The 19,006-nt window shown below is 57.3% G+C and overlaps 1 protein-coding gene across 12 annotated transcripts in view; it reads left to right on the forward strand.

The window, feature by feature from the left end:
* The window catches only part of ARAP1 (ArfGAP with RhoGAP domain, ankyrin repeat and PH domain 1), a 67,954-nt gene that overhangs the window by 42,851 nt on the left and 6,097 nt on the right, over nucleotides 1-19,006 (forward strand). For 6 of the 12 annotated variants that reach the window (XM_010366873.2, XM_030917457.1, XM_030917454.1 and 3 more), the window contains 20 exons: nucleotides 86-192; nucleotides 2,653-2,852; nucleotides 4,138-4,223; nucleotides 5,709-5,891; nucleotides 6,979-7,153; nucleotides 8,275-8,409; nucleotides 10,535-10,670; nucleotides 10,980-11,082; nucleotides 11,966-12,161; nucleotides 12,423-12,474; nucleotides 12,584-12,747; nucleotides 12,875-13,087; nucleotides 13,410-13,515; nucleotides 14,198-14,345; nucleotides 14,435-14,521; nucleotides 14,608-14,676; nucleotides 14,966-15,083; nucleotides 16,303-16,416; nucleotides 16,636-16,781; nucleotides 17,324-17,416. In XM_010366873.2, coding sequence (XP_010365175.1) covers nucleotides 86-192; nucleotides 2,653-2,852; nucleotides 4,138-4,223; nucleotides 5,709-5,891; nucleotides 6,979-7,153; nucleotides 8,275-8,409; nucleotides 10,535-10,670; nucleotides 10,980-11,082; nucleotides 11,966-12,161; nucleotides 12,423-12,474; nucleotides 12,584-12,747; nucleotides 12,875-13,087; nucleotides 13,410-13,515; nucleotides 14,198-14,345; nucleotides 14,435-14,521; nucleotides 14,608-14,676; nucleotides 14,966-15,083; nucleotides 16,303-16,416; nucleotides 16,636-16,781; nucleotides 17,324-17,416 — 2,631 coding nt within the window. Of the gene's footprint in view, nucleotides 1-85; nucleotides 193-2,652; nucleotides 2,853-4,137; nucleotides 4,224-5,708; nucleotides 5,892-6,978; nucleotides 7,154-8,274; nucleotides 8,410-10,534; nucleotides 10,671-10,979; nucleotides 11,083-11,965; nucleotides 12,162-12,422; nucleotides 12,475-12,583; nucleotides 12,748-12,874; nucleotides 13,088-13,409; nucleotides 13,516-14,197; nucleotides 14,346-14,434; nucleotides 14,522-14,607; nucleotides 14,677-14,965; nucleotides 15,084-16,195; nucleotides 16,417-16,635; nucleotides 16,782-17,323; nucleotides 17,417-19,006 lie in introns of those variants that run through there. The other 6 variants (XM_010366875.2, XM_010366878.2, XM_010366882.2 and 3 more) reach the window with 3 other exon arrangements.

Here is a 19,006-nt window from a genome sequence, read left to right on the forward strand (position 1 = left end):
CACCACCTTCCCTTCCTCTCCCCGTCCCAGGCCTCATGCCCTGCCCCTAAAGCCTTGCCCTCATCCCGTCCCACCCACCCTCCAGGAGTACCACCTGGGCATTGGCATCACCTTCATCGACATGAGCGTAGGCAACGTGAAGGAAGTGGACCGGCGCAGCTTCGACCTCACCACGCCCTACCGCATCTTCAGGTGACCCTCCATCCTCTTGGCTCACCGGCATCCTCACTCCTTCCTAATGTTTTCCTTTTGCTCAACGTGGGAGGCTGCCCCTTCCTGTGGGATTGGTTCTCTCACCCTGCCCCGCCCTGCCCCACCTGTGGAACCCCTCTTCCGTCACCTGCTAACTCACTCTGATCTCCCTTCCTCCTAAGAGGTCTCACTCTCCACTGTGCCGCTTGGCCACTGCTGTCCTCCCCTGCCCGCCATGCTGCTCAGGGGTTGCCCATGCTGGCCTCCTGCACCCACTGCCCCTGCGCCTACACCACCCCTGGAGAATGCTCTTGTCTCTCATGAGGCAGCTCCTCAGTCATTGTCTCTGGGCCACCAAGGCTCTGCCGTCTTGGTTTCCTCTGATCTTAGCTGTCCCTTGGTGTCTTTCTTTGTCCTCTGCCCTCTCCCTGGGCAGCCTTGCCCACTCCCAGGCCTTCAGCCGCTACCTCTGACATACTGAACTATGCCTGGGTTCGAATCCTGGGTCCATCACTGACTAGCTGTGTGACCTGGGAAATCACTTGGCCTCTGTGTGCCTCAGTTTCCTGGGGAAGTGTTTGTAATACTGGTAGTAACTGCTCAATAAACACTAGCATCACCCCCAACCCTCCCACTTCTCTGCTCTTAGCCCAGGTGTCTATCTCCAGTGGGATCTTTCTGCTGAGCTCTGTCCTGCATGTCTGACGGCTGTAGTCACCTCCTGCTTTCAGCTCCCTATTCTTCCCAGGGGCCTGTCTCTCCAACCAAGAAGGAAGGACTCATGTCTTTCCTTTTTTTTTTCTTTTTGAGACAGAGTTTTGCTCTGTCTCCCAGGCTGGAGTGCAGTGGCACAATCTCGGCTCACTGCAACCTCTGCCTCCAGGTTCAAGTGATTCTCCTGCTTTGGCCTCCCCAAGTAGCTGGGATTACAGGTGCACGCCACCACGCTAATTTTTGTATTTTTAGTAGAGACCGGGTTTTGCCATGTTGGTCAAGCTGGTCTCGAACTCCTGACCTCAGGTGATCCACCTACCTCGGGCTCCCAAAGCGCTGGGATTACAGGGGTGAGCCACTGCACCTGGCCCATGCCTTTCCTTTTTACCCCATCTGGCCCCATCCCTCTGCCGTCACCCTTCTGGCCCGGGCCTGGTGGACCCTTGGCCCCAGCGCCTGCCTCCTCACTCTTAGGCCACCTGTGCCTGTCAGCCTCTTTACTCCAACTGCTTTGACTGCTGGGGGGCCTTATTTTTGAGAGAGAAGTTTTTATTTGCTCATTTCTTGCATTTGAAGTTCTCTTTGATGACATCCTTGGCCTGAGATTCTTTGCCATAGACCTTAACTACCACACAGCTACAGCCCCACCGGACGGGCGTTCTCTGATTGTCAGTCTGAGAGGCCTGCCCATTCCCGGGTTTCTTGTTGTCATCAACCTTAAAGAGGTAGACTTGGTGTTCTACACAAAGGGCCTCCCCCAGCTGGCATGCGTGGCTCATTGCATTTGGGTGCAAGCAGAGGAAGGTGAGCTTGGCGTCTTGGCTCCACCTTTGGCAGCTTTGCAAATTGCACGTGCTAGGTTGTGGAGGAGGAGGTCTCCAGCACCTCCATAAGATGGCATTAACGGCCATCACACCTCCAGCAGCGATGCCTTCCTTGGTTGTGGCAATCGGTTATGGGTGGAGTAGACTCATGGTCACATGTGTGACTCGGTGGTGGCAGGGAAAGAGCCAGAAGGGTCTTTTTAAAACTAAATTTTTTCAGGGACAGTCATCATTTATTGTTCAACCAGGGCCTCCCACCCTGAAGAGCAGGGCATGCTATGGCAGCCACAGGTGTCTGGGTATGCTGGGCCAATGGAGTGCTTTGTGGGGTGAGGTCATGGAGCATGTCACAGTTGGGGCTGGGGTAGGAATGAGGATGGGGATGGGAGGAGTCTTTTAAAGACATCTCTGTACCCTCCCCTCCTTTCCACTTAAACCCTCTGTGGATTCTCTATCGTCCTCAGGGTGCACTTTGACTTCCTCTGCCTGATGCAGGCCTGTCCTGTCCGTCTTCCAGCCTCTTCTCTGCCAGTCTGACCTCTTGTCTCCTGGAATGCCCCCTGTGCCATCCTGCCCCTTTGCACATGCTGTTCCCTCTGTCTAGACTGCCCTTTCACCTCTTCACCTGGCTCAGCCCTTCTGATCTGTCAAACCTTAGCTCAGGCATCATTTTCTTCCCAGCAGCCTTCATTCTGCAGGCTGGGCAGAGCCCCCCACTGGGCTTCCCTGCCCCCATACACTGTTGGGTTCCTGGTGTCCTTGCCTTTGTCCACACCTACTTTCCCTACTAGAATGGGATGCCTCACTCTTTTGCCTAAGCGCTCCCAACACCTTGTCCCCCACTTCATTCTGTGCCTCTTCGTGCTGCCCCCAAATCCCTCTGAGTCTATCCCCACCAACCTCCCCACCCCTGTGTCCCCAGCTTCTCTGCTGACTCAGAGCTAGAGAAGGAGCAGTGGCTGGAGGCCATGCAGGGAGCTGTCGCCGAGGCCCTGTCTACCTCGGAGGTGGCCGAGCGCATCTGGGCTGCAGTCCCCAACAGGTTCTGTGCTGACTGCGGGGCTCCCCAGCCTGACTGGGCCTCCATCAACCTCTGTGTCGTCATCTGCAAGCGCTGTGCAGGTGTGTGTGCTGGGGTTGGGGCACCAGGCAGAGGTGTGGTGGGGTTGGCCATTTGGGATGCCAGGGGTCCTATCTGGAGGGAGGGCCTGGAGTGGAGACAGCAGTCAGAGAGTTGCTATTGATGAGGCTTCTCCTGCACACCAGGCCTTTCCCCTGTGATGAGCCTTGAGTCCTTACATTGCCAGGCTGGGGTTCAACTTCTCCCATCACGGGTGGGGACACGGAGGCACAGGGAGAGGAAATGGCTTATTCAGGGTCACCTGGCAAGATTTGAGCCCAGGCTTGTTGGGGTCCGGTGTTCCTCTCATGTCAGAAGAATAGGGGAGGCCAGGCAAGAGGAATTGGCAGGAGCCAGGCAGGGCTTTGCATGCAGAGGGAGGAGCTGGTGTTTTGTCTGGAGGGCGACGGGAGGCAGGGACGTGGTCAGATTTGTGGGTCAGACTCTGGTTGGTGGGTGGAAACTGAGTTAGAGGGGCAAGACTAGAGACCAGTGAGGAGACTGCCATAGGATCCAGGAGAGGGAGGAGGAGGAAGCCTGGCCTGGAGAAGCCGTGAGCATTTGAGGGCTGTTGAGGATCTATGGTGGAAAACTCTCAATGACTGGATGACGAAGATGAAATGCAAGATGGTCGAGCCCAGGGTTCATTCATCTGCTCAATCAAGGCCACTCAATTTGGCCACTGCGTGCCAGATGCTGGGGATTCTGTCCTCCTGGGAGCTGACATAGCCCAGGTGGTGGCTGTGGGCTGCCGGAGGTGGGGATCCAGGTGGAGGAGCAAGTCTTGGGAAGTGTGCTGGGGAGGCCCTCTGTGAGGAGGTGACATGCCTGCTGAGATCTGAATGGCAAGAAGGAGTGGCCATGAGGACATGGGCGATGACAGTCTGGGTAGAAAGATGATGGAGGGGAAGCAGGTAAGGAGTTGTGATCTAATTCTGGGAGCCACTGGAGGGTGAAAGCAGGGATTAGAAGTCAGGGATTTGCATTTTAAAGAGATCACCTCTGGCAGGGCTATGTTAAGAGTGGCCTGCAATAGGCCAAGCATGGTTCCAGGGAGCCAGTTGCAGAGGGCTGGTACAGGAGCCCAGGCGAGGATTACAGGGCTCAGTCCTGCCCTGTGGGGAGCAAGAGAGCATGGCTGGATTCCAGAGCTGCCAGCAGGCCTACCCCCTGGGGCCTGCCTGTGGCCTGTCATCCCTGCCTGTCCCAGTGGAGCACTGAGGGTGGGTAAGTGATTCTGTGAAGGGGAGGGCACAGGTGATTCTGGGTCTGGCCCTGTGTCTACAGGGGAGCACCGTGGCCTGGGCGCTGGCGTCTCCAAGGTGCGGAGCCTGAAGATGGACAGGAAGGTGTGGACAGAAACACTTATCGAGGTGGGGATGCCCCTGCTTGCCACTGATACTTGGGCTCTGCCCCATTCAACAGCTGTCTGGGTCTCCCAGCCCCCTCCCTATCTCAGTGACCATAGCACCTTGGAGCTAGAAGAGACCCTTAATGATAATCTAGTGGGTGGGAATTTCGGAAAAGCAATTTTTGGCAAAGTCAGCAAACTGGCCAGTGAGCTAAGAATGTTTTTATAGTTTTAAAGTGTTATATTTAAAAAAAAAAAAAAAAAAAAAAAAAAGGAAGAAAATGCAGCAGAGACTGTATGTGTTCTGTAAAACCTAAAATATTTACTATTTGGCCCTTTAGAGAAAGAATTTGCTAACTCCTGATCTTATTTCACTTTCATCCATTGAATAGATGTGTAAACTGAGGTCCTGGGCAGGGCTGTAATCTATCTGAGATTACCCTGTAAATGCACATTGACCACCACCCCTGCCTCTTTCCATCCCACTTCTGGCTGACCCAGGGCCTTCTCCCCTACCTTGCACACCCTCTCAGAGGCCCTCAGCCTTCATTTCATCTGAACTCACGTGCACCAGTGGGTATATGTATGTATGCTGCGTGTGCACACACGTGTACATTTATGCCCCTGTACTGGAAACTCCCAGGTACCCATATGTGGTAGATACAGGGGAGAACCTGCAATGGGAGGCTAGACCCAGGCTGCAGACTCCAGAGCACTTGGAGTGTCACATCCCTTTCTCACCTCCCCACAGTGTGTTTGGCACATAAGTGCTACGGACTTTGCATATGTTAATTAACTGACTTTCAGAACAAGCCAGGAGTTAGGATTAGAATAACCAGTTTACAGCCTTGAAGCCTGGGGAGAGAAAATAACTTGCTGGAAGACACAGAGTGAATCTGTAGTGGCAGGCACTGTTATGCTTTGTTCTATGCTGTGACCCCAGCACCCCATACAGGACCTGACAAAGAGGCAAGGTGGGGGGGCCTAGGAAATGGCTATGGAAGGAGGAGCCGGATGAAGGAAGGAACTGATTCCCGAATGCTGGATCCCTGCACTCACCCAGAATCCACCCCCATCCCTCTTGCCTAGAGAGGAATGTCAGGGATAGGAGAGGTTTCCAAAATCCCTGCCTACCCCATTGGCTGACAGGTTAGGCACCCACCCCCGGCTATCATAGTCTCAGGAATGCAGAGCTCTAGATGTGGAACTGGGTGGGGCAGCAGCAAGGCCCCCGGGACCAGGCGCAGGGCCTGAGGTGTCCACCTGTCAGGCTGCTGACCCCCTGTCCTGTCACTGAGCCTGAGACCTAGGGTCAGAGCCCAGCTCTGGTGGCAGGAGCATCCCCAGCCGCCAGCAGGCCAGGCTGTCCTCACCTTCCCCACTGGGAAAGTGGGCAGATGGCCTGGCTCTCCCAGCTCCTTGCCTAACAACCTCAGAAACCAAGTTTCTGCCCGGCACGGCCCCTGGCTGTCAGCTGGCCCGTCTGACCTCCTGCACACCCCTGCAGCTCTTCTTACAGCTGGGGAATGGCGCTGGGAACCGCTTCTGGGCAGCCAACGTGCCCCCCAGTGAGGCCCTGCAGCCCAGCAGCAGCCCCAGCACCCGGCGGTGCCACCTGGAGGCCAAGTACCGTGAGGGCAAGTACCGCCGCTACCACCCACTCTTTGGCAACCAGGAGGAGCTGGACAAGGTCAGGATACTGCAGCTCTGGGGCCCCTTGGGACCACCCTTGTCTTTCTGCTGCCCTGTTCTTTACACTGTCTTAACCCATCTCATCTACCAGCTCAGGGAGATGCCTTGGCATATGGGGAAACTGATGTTTGGAGGGCAGAAGGGCCCTGCCTAAGCGATATGAAAAGTTCTGGCCATGCAGGGAGGAGCCAGGCCTGACCCTTGGGCCAAGGCCACGTCCCCAGCATCTGTCTGTCTCTCTCCCGATTCCTCAGTCTCCTGCACCCCGTCCTGTTGCTTCTGAATCCTGCCAAAAGGAGTGAACTTGATGGGGATGCTATTTCCTGTCAGGCCTATGAAAAACAGCTGGGCTGCTCCGACCCACCCCCATCCACACCCAACTCAAGATGAGGCCCCGTATGGGCCCCAGGCCCTGACAGGCTGGGAGCCAAGTCTCAGGGCCCTGATCTGGCTCCGCCTGAGCGGGAGGCAGCCAGCTCCGAGGCAGGGGTATGCCATTTGTGACCTCTGGTTGGCCTTCAGCCCGTCCCCCAAACTGCCCCTCCCAGGCAGACTTAGTCCAGCTAGAAGCCCGGTGGGAGTCAGGCCTCCACCTCCCAGGGACCCAGGCGTCCTGCTCCCAGCCCAACCCAGTCTAGCCTGCAAGCCAGGAGGGCGGCAACTCCCATTGGTTGGGAGTGTTGGGCAGGCGGTGAGGAATTCAAATGTGGGAGGAATTAGCTACAAAACACCCCCCCCCCCCCCCCCCCCCCCCCCCCCGCCCGGCTCTTCCACAAGGCAGAAGGAGCTTGAGATCCTCTGGAGGCTCTGTGGCTGACTGGGCAGCTGTGTCCAGGCCGCCAGCAGGGGTGAGGCCCCGGGCAGCTGGGATCCCCTGGCCTCTGCTAGGCAGCCCCTGCTCGTCCCTCCTCCCCTTGGCCTCTCTTCCCTCTCCTTCCTTCCTTCCTGTTCTCTCTTTCAGTCTGAGGATGGACCCCTCCAGGCCTGGGTGACTCCTTCCTCTTCTTTCCTCTCCTCCCCCGTACCCTCTTTCCCTGTGGGCCCCCCACTCCTGCTTGGGCTGACCCTCCCTTGCCTCTTCCTAGGCCCTGTGTGCTGCAGTCACCACCACAGACCTGGCTGAGACTCAGGCGCTCCTGGGCTGTGGGGCCGGTATCAGCTGCTTCTCGGGGGACCCCGAGGCCCCCACGCCCCTGGCTCTTGCAGAGCAGGCGGGGCAGACACTGCAGATGGAATTCCTTCGGAACAATCGGACCACAGGTGAGCGTGGGGTGGGGGTCCACCAGGCTGTGCAGTGCCCAGTGGGGTTTGATTTACGTGCTGCTCTCAGGCCGTGATCGCAGCTCCTCAAGGGCCCTTGGTAAATCGTGTGTGAGCTGGGGTGTGCTTGCGTTTGCACGTCAGTGTGTATTTGTGCTGCGTATGCATGTTCCTCTGTGTCTCTGTCTCTGTGACTCTGTTGATGACTTCCCTGACTTGCAGTATGGGTCCCTCAGGATGGCTGGCAGCTGTGCTGGTGTTTGTGCACCTCTGAACCCCCTGGGTCTGTGTTTGTGGGGATGTTGAGAACTTTGGAGTGCATGTGTGTGCAGAGTGTGTCTGTGTTGCTGCGTGAGGGATGCTGTGTTACATTTCTCCATGTGTGGGTCACCCACCATGGCAACCCTGTCTACTGCCCTGTTTGGGTGGAGCTCAGTCCTGATCCTGGTTTGGGTACCATTGGCTCCCCCTTGGGGTGGGTGAGGAGGGGTCAGTGCGCTGAGCAGTGCAGCTCGTGGCCCAGGCCTGGCCTCTGGGGCCACATCCTAGGACTGAGGGTGGAGCTCAAGGCTGGGGCTCCGGGCTCAGGGCCATGGGTGGGCGGGGCACACTGGGCTGGAGAGAGCCCAGGTGTCCAGGGAGACACAGGAGACCACCCAACTGGCTTGGGCTTGGGGGCAGAACTGCCCCTCCCCCCTGCCATTGCTGACCATGGGGAGCAGGGCTGTAGTCAGGCTGCCACCTTGAGCTTCCTGCCGTCTGGGAAAATTCTCTTTCCAGGGATTATTATTGAGTTTGCCCAATGCCCCCCTGATGCCAGTGTGCCTGGCCTGTGCTTCCAACCTGGAGAGTGGGGTGGGCCAGGAGTCAGGGAGGCTTCCTGGAAGGGGCGGTGCTAGAACGGGGCCTTGGGAATGGAGTGAATTTCCACAAGTGCGGAGAGGTGGAGAAACAGCCTGGGCAAGACCCTGCAGGTAGGAGGGGGAGCTTGAGGCTGCCAGTTAGGGAGCTGGGGCTGATGATTCGAAAGTGGGCCTGGATGCCCAGGCCAGGTGGGAGTGAGGTGGGGACACCCTCTTGGGTGGCCAGCATGACCTGCCATCCTTTCCCCACCTCCAAAGAGGTGCCTCGGCTGGACTCGATGAAGCCCCTGGAAAAGCACTACTCAGTTATCCTGCCGACTGTGAGCCACAGTGGCTTCCTCTACAAGACCGCCTCTGCCGGCAAGCTGCTACAGGACCGCCGGGCCCGGGAAGGTGGGTGCCACCCCAGACCCTGCCCTGGCCCATGGCATCTGGGCATGGCTGCAGGGCTAGGGAAGCCAGGGCTGGCCAGACTGGTGGACCCATGAGGCAGCCAAGTTGACTCTGGCAGAGTCACCCTAGAGGGCCTCCTGGATATAGTTTCTGGTACGCAGAAGGTGCTTCCTAAATGATCCTGGTGGGATTGGGGGTAGGGCATGGCGCTGCAGAGCAGGTCACTGCCAGAGTTTCTTTGGACTAAATGAGCCTTTATTGAGCCCCTACTGAGTATGGGCTCTGCTGAGCATCTGGTAGGTAGAGCCTGTGGCTGGTAGGGAGTTTGAGGACTGAACGGAAAGCCCTATCCCTCTCTGATCTCAGCCTTCCATTCACTCCCCAAATCGGAAGAAAATCCACAAGAGCCCGCACAGTTGGCCACCACCCCCATTACCTCTCTGAACCACCCCGCTAATCACTCTGCTGGTCTCCTCACTGTTTCTCAGACATGCTATCACCTACCAGGATCTTTGCCCATGCTGTTCCCTCTGCCTGAAATGCTTTCCCCCAGGTATCTGCATGGCCAATCCCTCACTTCCGTCAGGTCTCTGTTTCGGTATCACTCCTGCAGAGATGTCATCTCTGACTACCTTATGCAAAATAGCACCCCCCCATCTCTCCCTTTACTCTGCATTTCCTTTTCTTTTTTGAGATGGAGTTTCGCTCTTGTTGTCCAGGCTGGAGTCCAATGGCGCAATCTCGGCTCACCGCAACCTCTGCCTCCCGGGTTCAAGCGATTCTCCTGCCTCAGCCTTCCGAGTAGCTGGGATTACAGGCATGCACCATGATGCCTGGCTAATTTAGTTAGTAGAGATGGGGTTTCACCATGTTGGTCAGGCTGGTCTCAAACTCCCGACCTCAGGTGATCTGCCCACCTCGGCCTCCCAAAGTGCTGGGATTACAGGCGTGAGTTGCCGTGCCTGGCTACCCTGCATTTTCTTCACACCACTTACCTGGTACTCATTTGTCCATTAATGTACTTATCTATAGATTCTCTGTACCCCACTGGGACATAAACTCCTTTTGGCCACCACTGCCTGTAGCCCTCAGATCCTAGAACAGTGGCTAGCACACAGTGGGCACTTGGCAAATATCTGCAGAATGAAGGATGACTCAGGCAAAGCTGGTGCTCCTGGAGGGAGCCCATCCACGGGGTCAGACCTGAGGAAACATTGACTTCAGAGAGCAAATGTCAGGCCCTCACAGACAGGATGAGAGGCAGAGTCTGCTATGGGAACATTGTGAGGTCATTGCTGACAACATCCCTCAGCACCTCCTGCATGCTCTCCTATGGGGACGAAGCCTCCAACTCCCAAAGAGATTTCTTTGGAACTCCATGCTGTTCACAACCTCATTGCCCCAGGTCTGCCTCCCTCTGCCTGATAATGTCATTTATGTAACAGCTGCCTGAGTCATCCTTTTTGCCCTGGATGCCAGGAAGCTCTGAGCCACTGTAAAGCTCAGTGCTGTGAACTGTACAAGCCTGCATGGCCATGACAACCTGTCCTTTCCATTACCTTTCCTGGTCCAGAGTCTCCTTTCTATTTCTTTTGTGGGACCTTGTCAGTCTCTCAAAGCCATTGTAGCAGGAGGCAGAGTAGAGAGTGATGGGTGCTTCTAGAAAAGGAAGTTGGGGCATAGAAGTTTTCCTATGACATTCAGGTGGTGGGTGGAGGGGACAGGGTTTGCAAAAGCTGGGAGTGCTGGGTGGGGATATGTGTGTCCAGGAGTGACAAGAGAGGCAGCTGGAAAGACAGGCAGGGGTAGACCTGGCAGGGCCTTGAATGGCAGGCTGAGGGGTGCAGAGTCTGTCCTGAAGACCATGGAATGGTTTTGGTTAGGGGAAGGATGTGGTCTGATTTTAGCTAGATCACTCTGGGATTTTGGAAGAGGCCTGGGGGAGAGGATGACTTGTGGGCTGGCTGGCATGGTGGGGATGCAGAGAGGTGGATGGATTTGGGGGAAACTTGAGAGAATGAAGAGCACATGGGTCAGATGGGAGTGGGAGCCTTGGGAGGATGCAGAGGTGGTTTTCAGTTGGTGGGGGGCTCCCTGATGGCTCCCCTGCCCAAATTCTCCCCAGAGTTCAGCCGGCGCTGGTGTGTCCTTAGTGACGGCGTCCTGAGCTACTATGAGAATGAGCGGGCAGTGACCCCCAACGGAGAGATTCGGGCCAGCGAGATTGTATGCCTGGCAGTGCCCCTTCCTGATACCCATGGGTGAGCACCCCTGGGCAAATCAGACTGTGGTTGCTATAAGGTACAGTCCCCCACTGGGGAGACAGGGAAATAGGCCCAGAGAAGGGGAGGACCTCCCCAGGGTCACACAGCAAACGGAGGCTGCACAAGAGCCGACCCCAGTCTTTTGAGGCCCCAGCCCAAGACTTTTCCACCACCTCTTAGGGGACCAGAGTAAGGACAAGCGCCAAGGCAGTGTGGAGGGGGCAGAGGATGGCGGTTGATGGTGCAGGTTGGGGGTGGGCCAGTGCTGGATGAGGTGGGCCTGAGTCCTGGCCTGTGTATTTGCAGCTTTGAGCACACCTTTGAGGTGTACACAGAGGGAGAACGGCTGTACCTGTTTGGGCTGGAGAGCATGGAGCAGGCTCATGAGTGGGTCAAGTGTATTGCTAAGGTGGGCCTGGGGTAGCAGGGCGGGTGTAAGGGTGTCTGACGGGGGAAGGTGGGGCCTCCTGACCAATCCCATGTATCCCAGCTCCCCCATCTAGAGAGCAGCAGCTAGATGGAAGGCAGCAGACATGGAGCAGGCCTGTCCCGCCAAGGGCCTACTGTAATCTGCAGCCCTCTGCGGGGTTGGTCAGACCTGTCTTAGCTGTGCAGAAGAAGGGCTGTGGCCTTGTACTCCACGGGTGCTCAATAAGTGAATGACAGTCAGAGCCATCTTAGGATGGACAGTGCTGCCTCCAGGGGAGTGTGCTCCTTGTTCCTGGAGGCGAGCAAGCAGAGGCTGGAGGGAAGAGGCAGGGAGGCCACGGGGAGAGCTCTGCCTCGGGGACTAGAGCCAGGTGCCTGTGGGGTCCCCTGTGCTGTGAGAGCCTGTGACTTTTTATCATTCACTTGTCCATTGATCAGTTGTCTTGTGTGCCTCCTGAGAGTCAGCCCTCAGAGACCTGGGGACCCAGATGAACCAGGCTTAGTCCTAGCCCTTCAGTAGCTCCCATGTGGGTGTGGAAGACAGCTCCCCTGCGGGTGGGGTTCAGGCGGCAGCAGCAGTGTAACCAGTGCCACAACAGAGGGCAAGAATGCTTTGGTGCTGTGGGGCCCCAGAGAAGGGCCCTCCAGAAGGTGTCTGGGAAGGCTTTCCAGAGGTGGGCACATCTGAGTGGGTATGAAGTGGGACATGGTACCCAAGTTCCATCTGTGGGCTTGGTTCTGCCTTGGGGAAGAGAAGGCTGCTGGGTGGGAAGAGGGCACCTGCCTGTAAGCCAAGAAGCTGGGGCATTGGGGCAGGCAGTGCTGTTGGCTGATGCTGTCTCCCCCGGCTGCCTCTCTGCCAGGCATTCGTGCCTCCCCTGGCTGAGGAGCTGCTGGCCCGGGATTTTGAGCGGCTCGGACGCCTTCCCTACAAAGCTGGCCTGAGCCTACAGCGGGCCCAGGAGGGCTGGTTCTCTCTCAGTGGCTCCGAGCTCCGCGCTGTCTTCCCGGAGGGGCCCTGCGAAGAGCCGCTGCAACTACGGAAACTGCAGGAGCTTTGTGCGTGGACCAGAACTGGGCCCCCAGCCTCCAGGGCACCCTATCCTGGGCTCCCAGGCCCCCAGCCCTTGCCTGGAAGTCTGAACTCTGGCTGGCTTGGCCAGAGCTGCCATCCTGCCCTCTCATGTCCTTGGAGTGCATCTCAGCCACCCCATACATTGGCGGGCGGGTCCTAAGGGTGTGTGTGTGCTCAGAGAGGGAGGGAGCAGGTTGGGGATCAGGAACAAGACCTGGGCCTCATCTTGACTAACCCCTCCACAGCCATCCAGGGGGACAGTGAGAACCAGGTGCTGGTGCTGGTGGAGCGAAGGAGGTGAGCCACGGCCTCCCTGAGGGGCTCTGAGAAGCCTGGAGCAGTCGGATGGGCCTGGGGACGGGGGGATAGGTGTAGGCCCCTCAGTGACTGACTGTCCCTGGTCCAGGACACTGTACATACAGGGCGAGCGGCGGCTGGACTTCATGGGTTGGCTGGGGGCCATCCAGAAAGCAGCCGCCAGCATGGGGGACACGCTGTCGGAGCAGCAGCTTGGGGACTCGGATATCCCGGTGATCGTGTACCGCTGTGTGGACTACATCACGCAGTGCGGTGAGCCCTGCCCCTGGGGTGCCGGCCCCGCCCCCTGCCGGAGAGCCGCCTCCCCTCCCAGAGCTGCGTGGCCCCGCCCCATGACGCAATGCCTCAGGCCCCCAATGCTTGGCCCGCCCCTCCCTAGGCCTGACCTCTGAGGGCATCTACCGCAAGTGTGGGCAGACATCGAAGACGCAGCGGCTGCTGGAGAGCCTGCGGCAGGATGCGCGCTCTGTGCACCTCAAGGAGGGCGAGCAGCACGTGGATGATGTTTCCTCGGCGCTCAAGCGCTTCCTACGCGACCTGCCCGATGGGCTCTTCACTCGCGCCCAGCGCCTAGCCTGGCTGGAGGCCTCAGGTGGGCCCTGCAGCCCGTGCCCAGCCTCCTCCACCCATCCCTCCGGACTTCTGCACCCTTCCCTTCTGGCCCTTGCACTAGGCTCACCCTAACCGACAGGCTCCAGTTGCCCGCCTCTGCTTGTCATTCCCATCGCCACTCCATACGGAGCCCAGGGCCTTGGAAGACCCAGAGTTCCTTACCCTAGTTGAGTGCCTGGCCTGCATTGACTTGGAGGGCACAGGGACTGCTGTCACCCACCATGAGAGGCAGGGCAGCCCGGGCGGGGTGAGGAGATGATAGTTACAGGGGGTTTCTGACCTGATTTTTCTTTCCCACCCAGAGATTGAGGATGAGGAGGAGAAGGTCTCCAGGTACCGAGAGCTCCTGGTGCGGCTGCCCCCTGTCAACCGGGCCACGGTGAAGGCCCTTGTCAGCCACCTGTACTGGTGAGGGAGGGTGCCATTGCGAGACTCTGGGGGGATGGGGTGAAGGTTCTTCTACCCCCACCCTGGCTGACTGCCCTCCCCTGGGAGCCAGCTGGGCTTCTGCACCAAGTGCTGACTGATCTGCCCTAACATTGGACATTTGTAGAGCAGGGGTCCCCAACCCCCAGGCCACAGACCAGTACAGGTTTGTGGCCTGTCAGGAACCAGGCTGCACAGCAGGAGGTGAGTGGTGGGTGAACAAGCGTTACTGCCTGAGCTCTGCCTCCTGTCAGATCAGCCGCAACATTAGATTCTCAAAGGATCGGAACTCTATTGTGAACTGCGCACTGGGAGGTGGCGCACTCCTTATGAGTATCTAATGCCTCTGAAACCGTCCCCTGCCCCCACCATCCTGTCCTTGGAAAAATTGTCTTCCATGAAACCAATCCCTGGTGCCAGAACTGTTGGGGCCACCGTTATAGAGGATTTTTCCACTTGGGACCAGGTTACCTTGGCTGGATCTCCCAGCTTCCCAGTCCTACTCCTACCAGGACCCAAGATATGGCCAGAAAAACTGTTCCTACCCCATTAAATAGTGGTTCCCTCTGATCAGACCAGTCTTGGACCTGTCAGAAATTAACAGGGAGAGATGGGAAGCTCTGGCCTGACTCCTCACTCAAGGCCCTCCTCCGCCTCTCTGCAGTGTCCAGTGCTTCTCAGACACGAACCAGATGAATGTGCACAACCTGGCAATTGTGTTTGGGCCCACGCTCTTCCAGACAGATGGGCAGGACTACAAGGCTGGCCGTGTGGTGGAAGACCTCATTAACCACTATGTGGTGGTGTTTAGTGTGCGTCCCTGGTCAGTGGGCAGTGGAGGGCAGGGGTGAGCCTTCCAGATGGCGGTGACCACCTGTCCTTGCCCCTCACCCCTTCCCAGGTGGATGAGGAAGAGCTCAGGAAGCAGCGGGAGGAGATCACTGCCATTGTGAAGATGCGTGTGGCTGGCACTGCCAGTGGGACCCAGGTGAAGGCTGGAGCCTGGGTGGGGGGCTTGGGCCTACCACCTGCACCCATTTCCTAGGCCCCCAGCTGAGCCCTGTCTCCCTGCAGCATGCCGGTGACTTCATCTGCACAGTGTATCTGGAGGAGAAGAAGGCAGAGACCGAGCAGCATGTCAAGGTAGGTGCTGGGACCTAGAAGCCAAGGGGCCAGAGAGTCAGGCTGGGCCAGGCACCGGCTCAGATGGCCAGGGGAGCAGTGCTTCCATCCCAAGGAGAGGACCAGTTTGGGACCTGTATCTGGCTGGTGCTGGGGCCTGCTCCTAAGAACTACTCAGAAATACCTCTCTGTATCCCAGGACTCCAGAAGGGCCTGAGAAGGATGGGCTCAGGCTCTGAATCACATAGCAAGGTTGTGGCAGAGCAGGGGCCAGGCACAGGTAGGCTAATCTTCTCCTTGGTCCTTGCAGATCCCAGCATCCATGACTGCCGAGGAGCTCACCCTGGAGATCCTGGATCGCCGGAATGTGGGCATCAGGGAGAAGGACTATTGGACCTGCTTTGAGGTTAACGAGAGGGAGGAGGCAGGTGGGTGACCCTGGGCTTGTGCAGGGCGTGGTATGGCTTGTCTCAGCTGTAGCCCCAGTCTGTCCTCCCCTACCCTGCACATGAGGATGGGTGGTGAAAAGGACTTTGATGACGTGTTGCTGTCACACTGATGTCTGTGACGGTGGTGATAGGGTGCTGGCAGGGATTGAGGTTATGCCTGTCATGTGGCTGATAGAAGGAACAGTGAAGGGGTAGATGGTGTTGACTGTGATAGTGCTTTCTCAGGTGTCAGTGACAGTGGTGATGGTTGAGGGGAGAAAGGTAATTTATGGTAAAGGTGGTCTTGATGGCAGTGGAGGATGAGGCTGTATGTGTTCATTTGTTTTACTGTCCTTGTTGAGTGCCAGGCACTGGGCTGGGGAGCCACACACATAGTCCCTATCCTCGTTGGGGTTAGTCTGGTAGGGGATGGAGGCATTAGTCTAATGATCACACCAATAAATATTCAACTACAGTTGCATTAACTGCTGTGGAGGAAAGACCCATGGCATCACCAGATCGTTCCCGAGCCAGGATGGGAAGGAAGAGTAGGGGTTATTTGGTGAAGAAGGCAAAAGCCCTGTGGTGGGCAGAGGCACAGCCCTTTCAAGGAGACGAGGGCAGTGAGGGGATGGTGACATGGGTGGGGCTGGAGATCAAGGCAGAGGCAGCCACGCAGGGCCTAGCAGCAATGCAAGACCATCAGAGGGTTAGTGAGTAAGAGTTTAAGAAGATTGCTACTCGCTGCTGGGTGGGGAGAGGGAAATTAGAGCACACTCTGAAGGCCATGGTTTAGTCCGAGGAGAAGGCAGTAATGTGGGCTGGGGTGGCAGCAGTGGAGATGGACAGAGCAGAGAGGTTGGACATGTGGATCAGGAGAGGGAGGAGAGGTTTGTTTCTGGATGGAGCAGCCTGGTGGGTGGTAGTGGTGGTGTTTTCCTGATGGGGGCCACGGGGAGGGTGGTAAGGGAGGCAGGGGGTGGAGATCACAGGCATGGTTTTGCACATGTTGAATTGGAGCAGCTTTGGTCACAGCCAGGTGTGTCAAGCCTGAAGCTTGGTCATGGGAAGGGCGGTCGTGATGGTGGTGTTTTGTGTCGTGGCACTTGCAGATGGTTGGAGTGGACCGGGGATGTGTAGGTGATATGTGCCCATTTGCCAGCCCTTGGTGGTATCGGGCCATATGGTCCCAGTGACGGTAGGTGTGACCTCTCCCCAGAGCGCCCCCTGCACTTTGCGGAGAAGGTGCTGCCCATCTTGCACGGGCTGGGCACGGACAGCCACCTGGTGGTGAAGAAGCACCAGGCCATGGAGGCCATGCTGCTGTACCTGGGTAGGTGGTGCCTGCAGGGTGGCCAGGCTCCGGGCGTTCCCCTCTTCCAGAGCAAGAGTGGGACCTGGTGGTGCCAGGTAGGAGCAGCTCAGGCAGAGGGCACCAGGTGGGTGGGCCTCTGTGGAGAGGCTGGGGCAGGATGGGGCAGCTTCCTTCGTCCTGGGACCCAGCCCCGGGTAGGGGTTGGTGCAGCCTGTACCCACTCCAGTCCCCCCCCAGCCAGCCGTGTCAGTGACACCAAGCATGGCATGATGAAGTTCCGTGAGGACCGCAGCCTCCTGGGCCTGGGCCTGCCCTCAGGCGGCTTCCACGATCGCTACTTCATCCTCAACAGCAGCTGCCTGCGGCTCTACAAGGAGGTCCGGGTAAGTGGCCCCACTGGGTTCTGCCTCAGGTTGGGCACCTGTACACCTGAATGTGCTCAGAGATTCCCCTTGGTCTGCAAGTGGAAATATTCCTGTTGCAGGCTCTCAGGATAGCACAGCAGTGGGGGAGAACTGTAGACTCTCAAGGCCCCTCCTGCTGTGGCCCTGGATGTCCACTCTACTGTGCCCTGTAGCCCCACTAGGCCCTGGCACCCAGATGCCATCACACCACTCCATGCCCATGCTCTGTCTCACTGTGCCTGTGCCTTATCACTGCACCCACAGGAACCTGTTACTTGATGACAGCCCCAAGTTGTGGCCCATGCATGCCTTGTCACATCGTACGTCATACACCTCTCGGGCCACCCTCCTCACTCATTTTGTCCACATGCAGGTGTTCTCCCAACCCAGACTCCACTTGGCATCCTCCACCTTCTGCACATACATGCCACACACACACCCCAACCCCACACATCACTGCACATGCTGTCCTGGCTCTAGACCTGGGACTTCTTCCATAACCCTGATCCTCTATCAAACAGAGCCAGAGGCCGTGGAGCGGGGCCCCTGAGACCGTGAGTAGCTGTGGGCTGACTGCCAGCTGCCTTACACCACCTGGGGGCCAAATGAGCTGGGTAGGAGCATGGGGACACAGCCAGTGCTCCTGGCCATCTCCAGGCATGGTTCCCTGCCCCCTTGCCGGTCGGCACTGGCCCCTATCCTGGACCTAAGCTCCTCCCCTTTATCCCTAATCCTGTCCCAGGGTCCTTTCCCCAAGATAGGGTTCCCTATCAGTGCAATGCTCTAGAATTTTCCAAAGGACTCTGTGTGGAAGTTACAGATCCAGTAATGATGGCACCTAGGTTTGAATTAGAGCTCTGATCTTCTCCTGTCATCGCTGCAGCCTCCTTATTTCCAACCCTGGACAGTGTTCCGGGACTGTCAGAACATTCTTACTACTGCCCTGATCCTGACATGCCAGGGTGGGACGAGAGAGGCTTGTGGGATATCCCCCACCTGGGGTAGGAGTCTCTCTAGGCCTCCCTGGCTGGCTCTTTCCACTCTGCACAGTCCTAGGAGAGAGAGCTCATCCCCTCCGCCCTTGGGGCTACCCTATTCCTAGGGGGATACTTCTGTCTGAGAGAAGGTCCTTGCTCAGGTTCTGCTGAGAATCTGCATCTCATGATGCCCCTGTGGGTCCCAGCTATGCCTTGGGGGCCACAGAGCATAGATGCCCCTGCAGCAGGGATTCCCAGCTGTTAGGAACAGGGCGATGCAACAGGAGGTGAACATCAGGTGGGTGAACATTACTGCCCGAGCTCTGCCTCCTGTTAGGTCAGCAGCGGCATTAGATTCTCCCAGGAGTGTGAACCCTACTGTGAACTGTGCAAGCAAGGAATCTAGGTTGTGTGCTTCTTATGAGAATCTAATGTCTGAAGATCTGAGGTTTTACAGTTTCATCCCAAAACCATCCCTCTACCCATGGAAAAATTGTTGTCCGCAAAACTGGTCCCTGGTACCAAAAAGATTGGGGACTGCTGCCCTGCAAGATGGGCAGCAGAGACATGGTTCCAAGCCTGGTGGTCTAGCCTGAGCTCCCACAGCTACCCCCCACCCCACCCCCAGTGTCTTCAGCCTTTTCCTGCCCCTTGCATTTCCTGAGGTCGTCTGAATAGGCTTGGCTGCCATGGCAGGAGCAGAGCCGATAGAACAGGACCTCATCTCCTTCTCTTTGCATTTTGTGCCTCTTCTAATGCATCCCAGGCTCCTGCTCACCCTGTGGGAAATGCCATCTCTTCTCTCCTTTGCCTTCTTCTGTGATCACATCCTCACTTCTGAGCCTCTCCACCGGTCCAGTCAATCCCCCTTGGTTCTGGGATGCTATCTCCCTGGCCCCCTACCTCTAGGAGTGCTTAGAACCCTCGCCGTGGGCAGAAGGGAGGGAGGATGGCTGAGTCACCTGGAAAGGCAGCTGTGGATCCCTGGGCATGGAAGAAAGGAGGCAGAAGAGCTTGAAAAAGGGATGAGATCTAATGTTCCTTAAGGAACCATGCTTAGTGCTGGCCTCTCACATACTGAGACATGGAATCCTTACTACTGTTCTCTGAGGAAGAGGGCTGTCCCCACTTCCAGGTGAGAAAACAGGCTTTGTGTGACTTGCCCAAAGCCATCTGTAAGTGTAGACTGGGACTCGCACCCAGGTTTCTTAGTGTGGAAACACAAGC

This window comes from Rhinopithecus roxellana, chromosome 15 (genome assembly GCF_007565055.1).
Source record: "Rhinopithecus roxellana isolate Shanxi Qingling chromosome 15, ASM756505v1, whole genome shotgun sequence".
NCBI lineage: Eukaryota > Metazoa > Chordata > Mammalia > Primates > Cercopithecidae > Rhinopithecus > Rhinopithecus roxellana.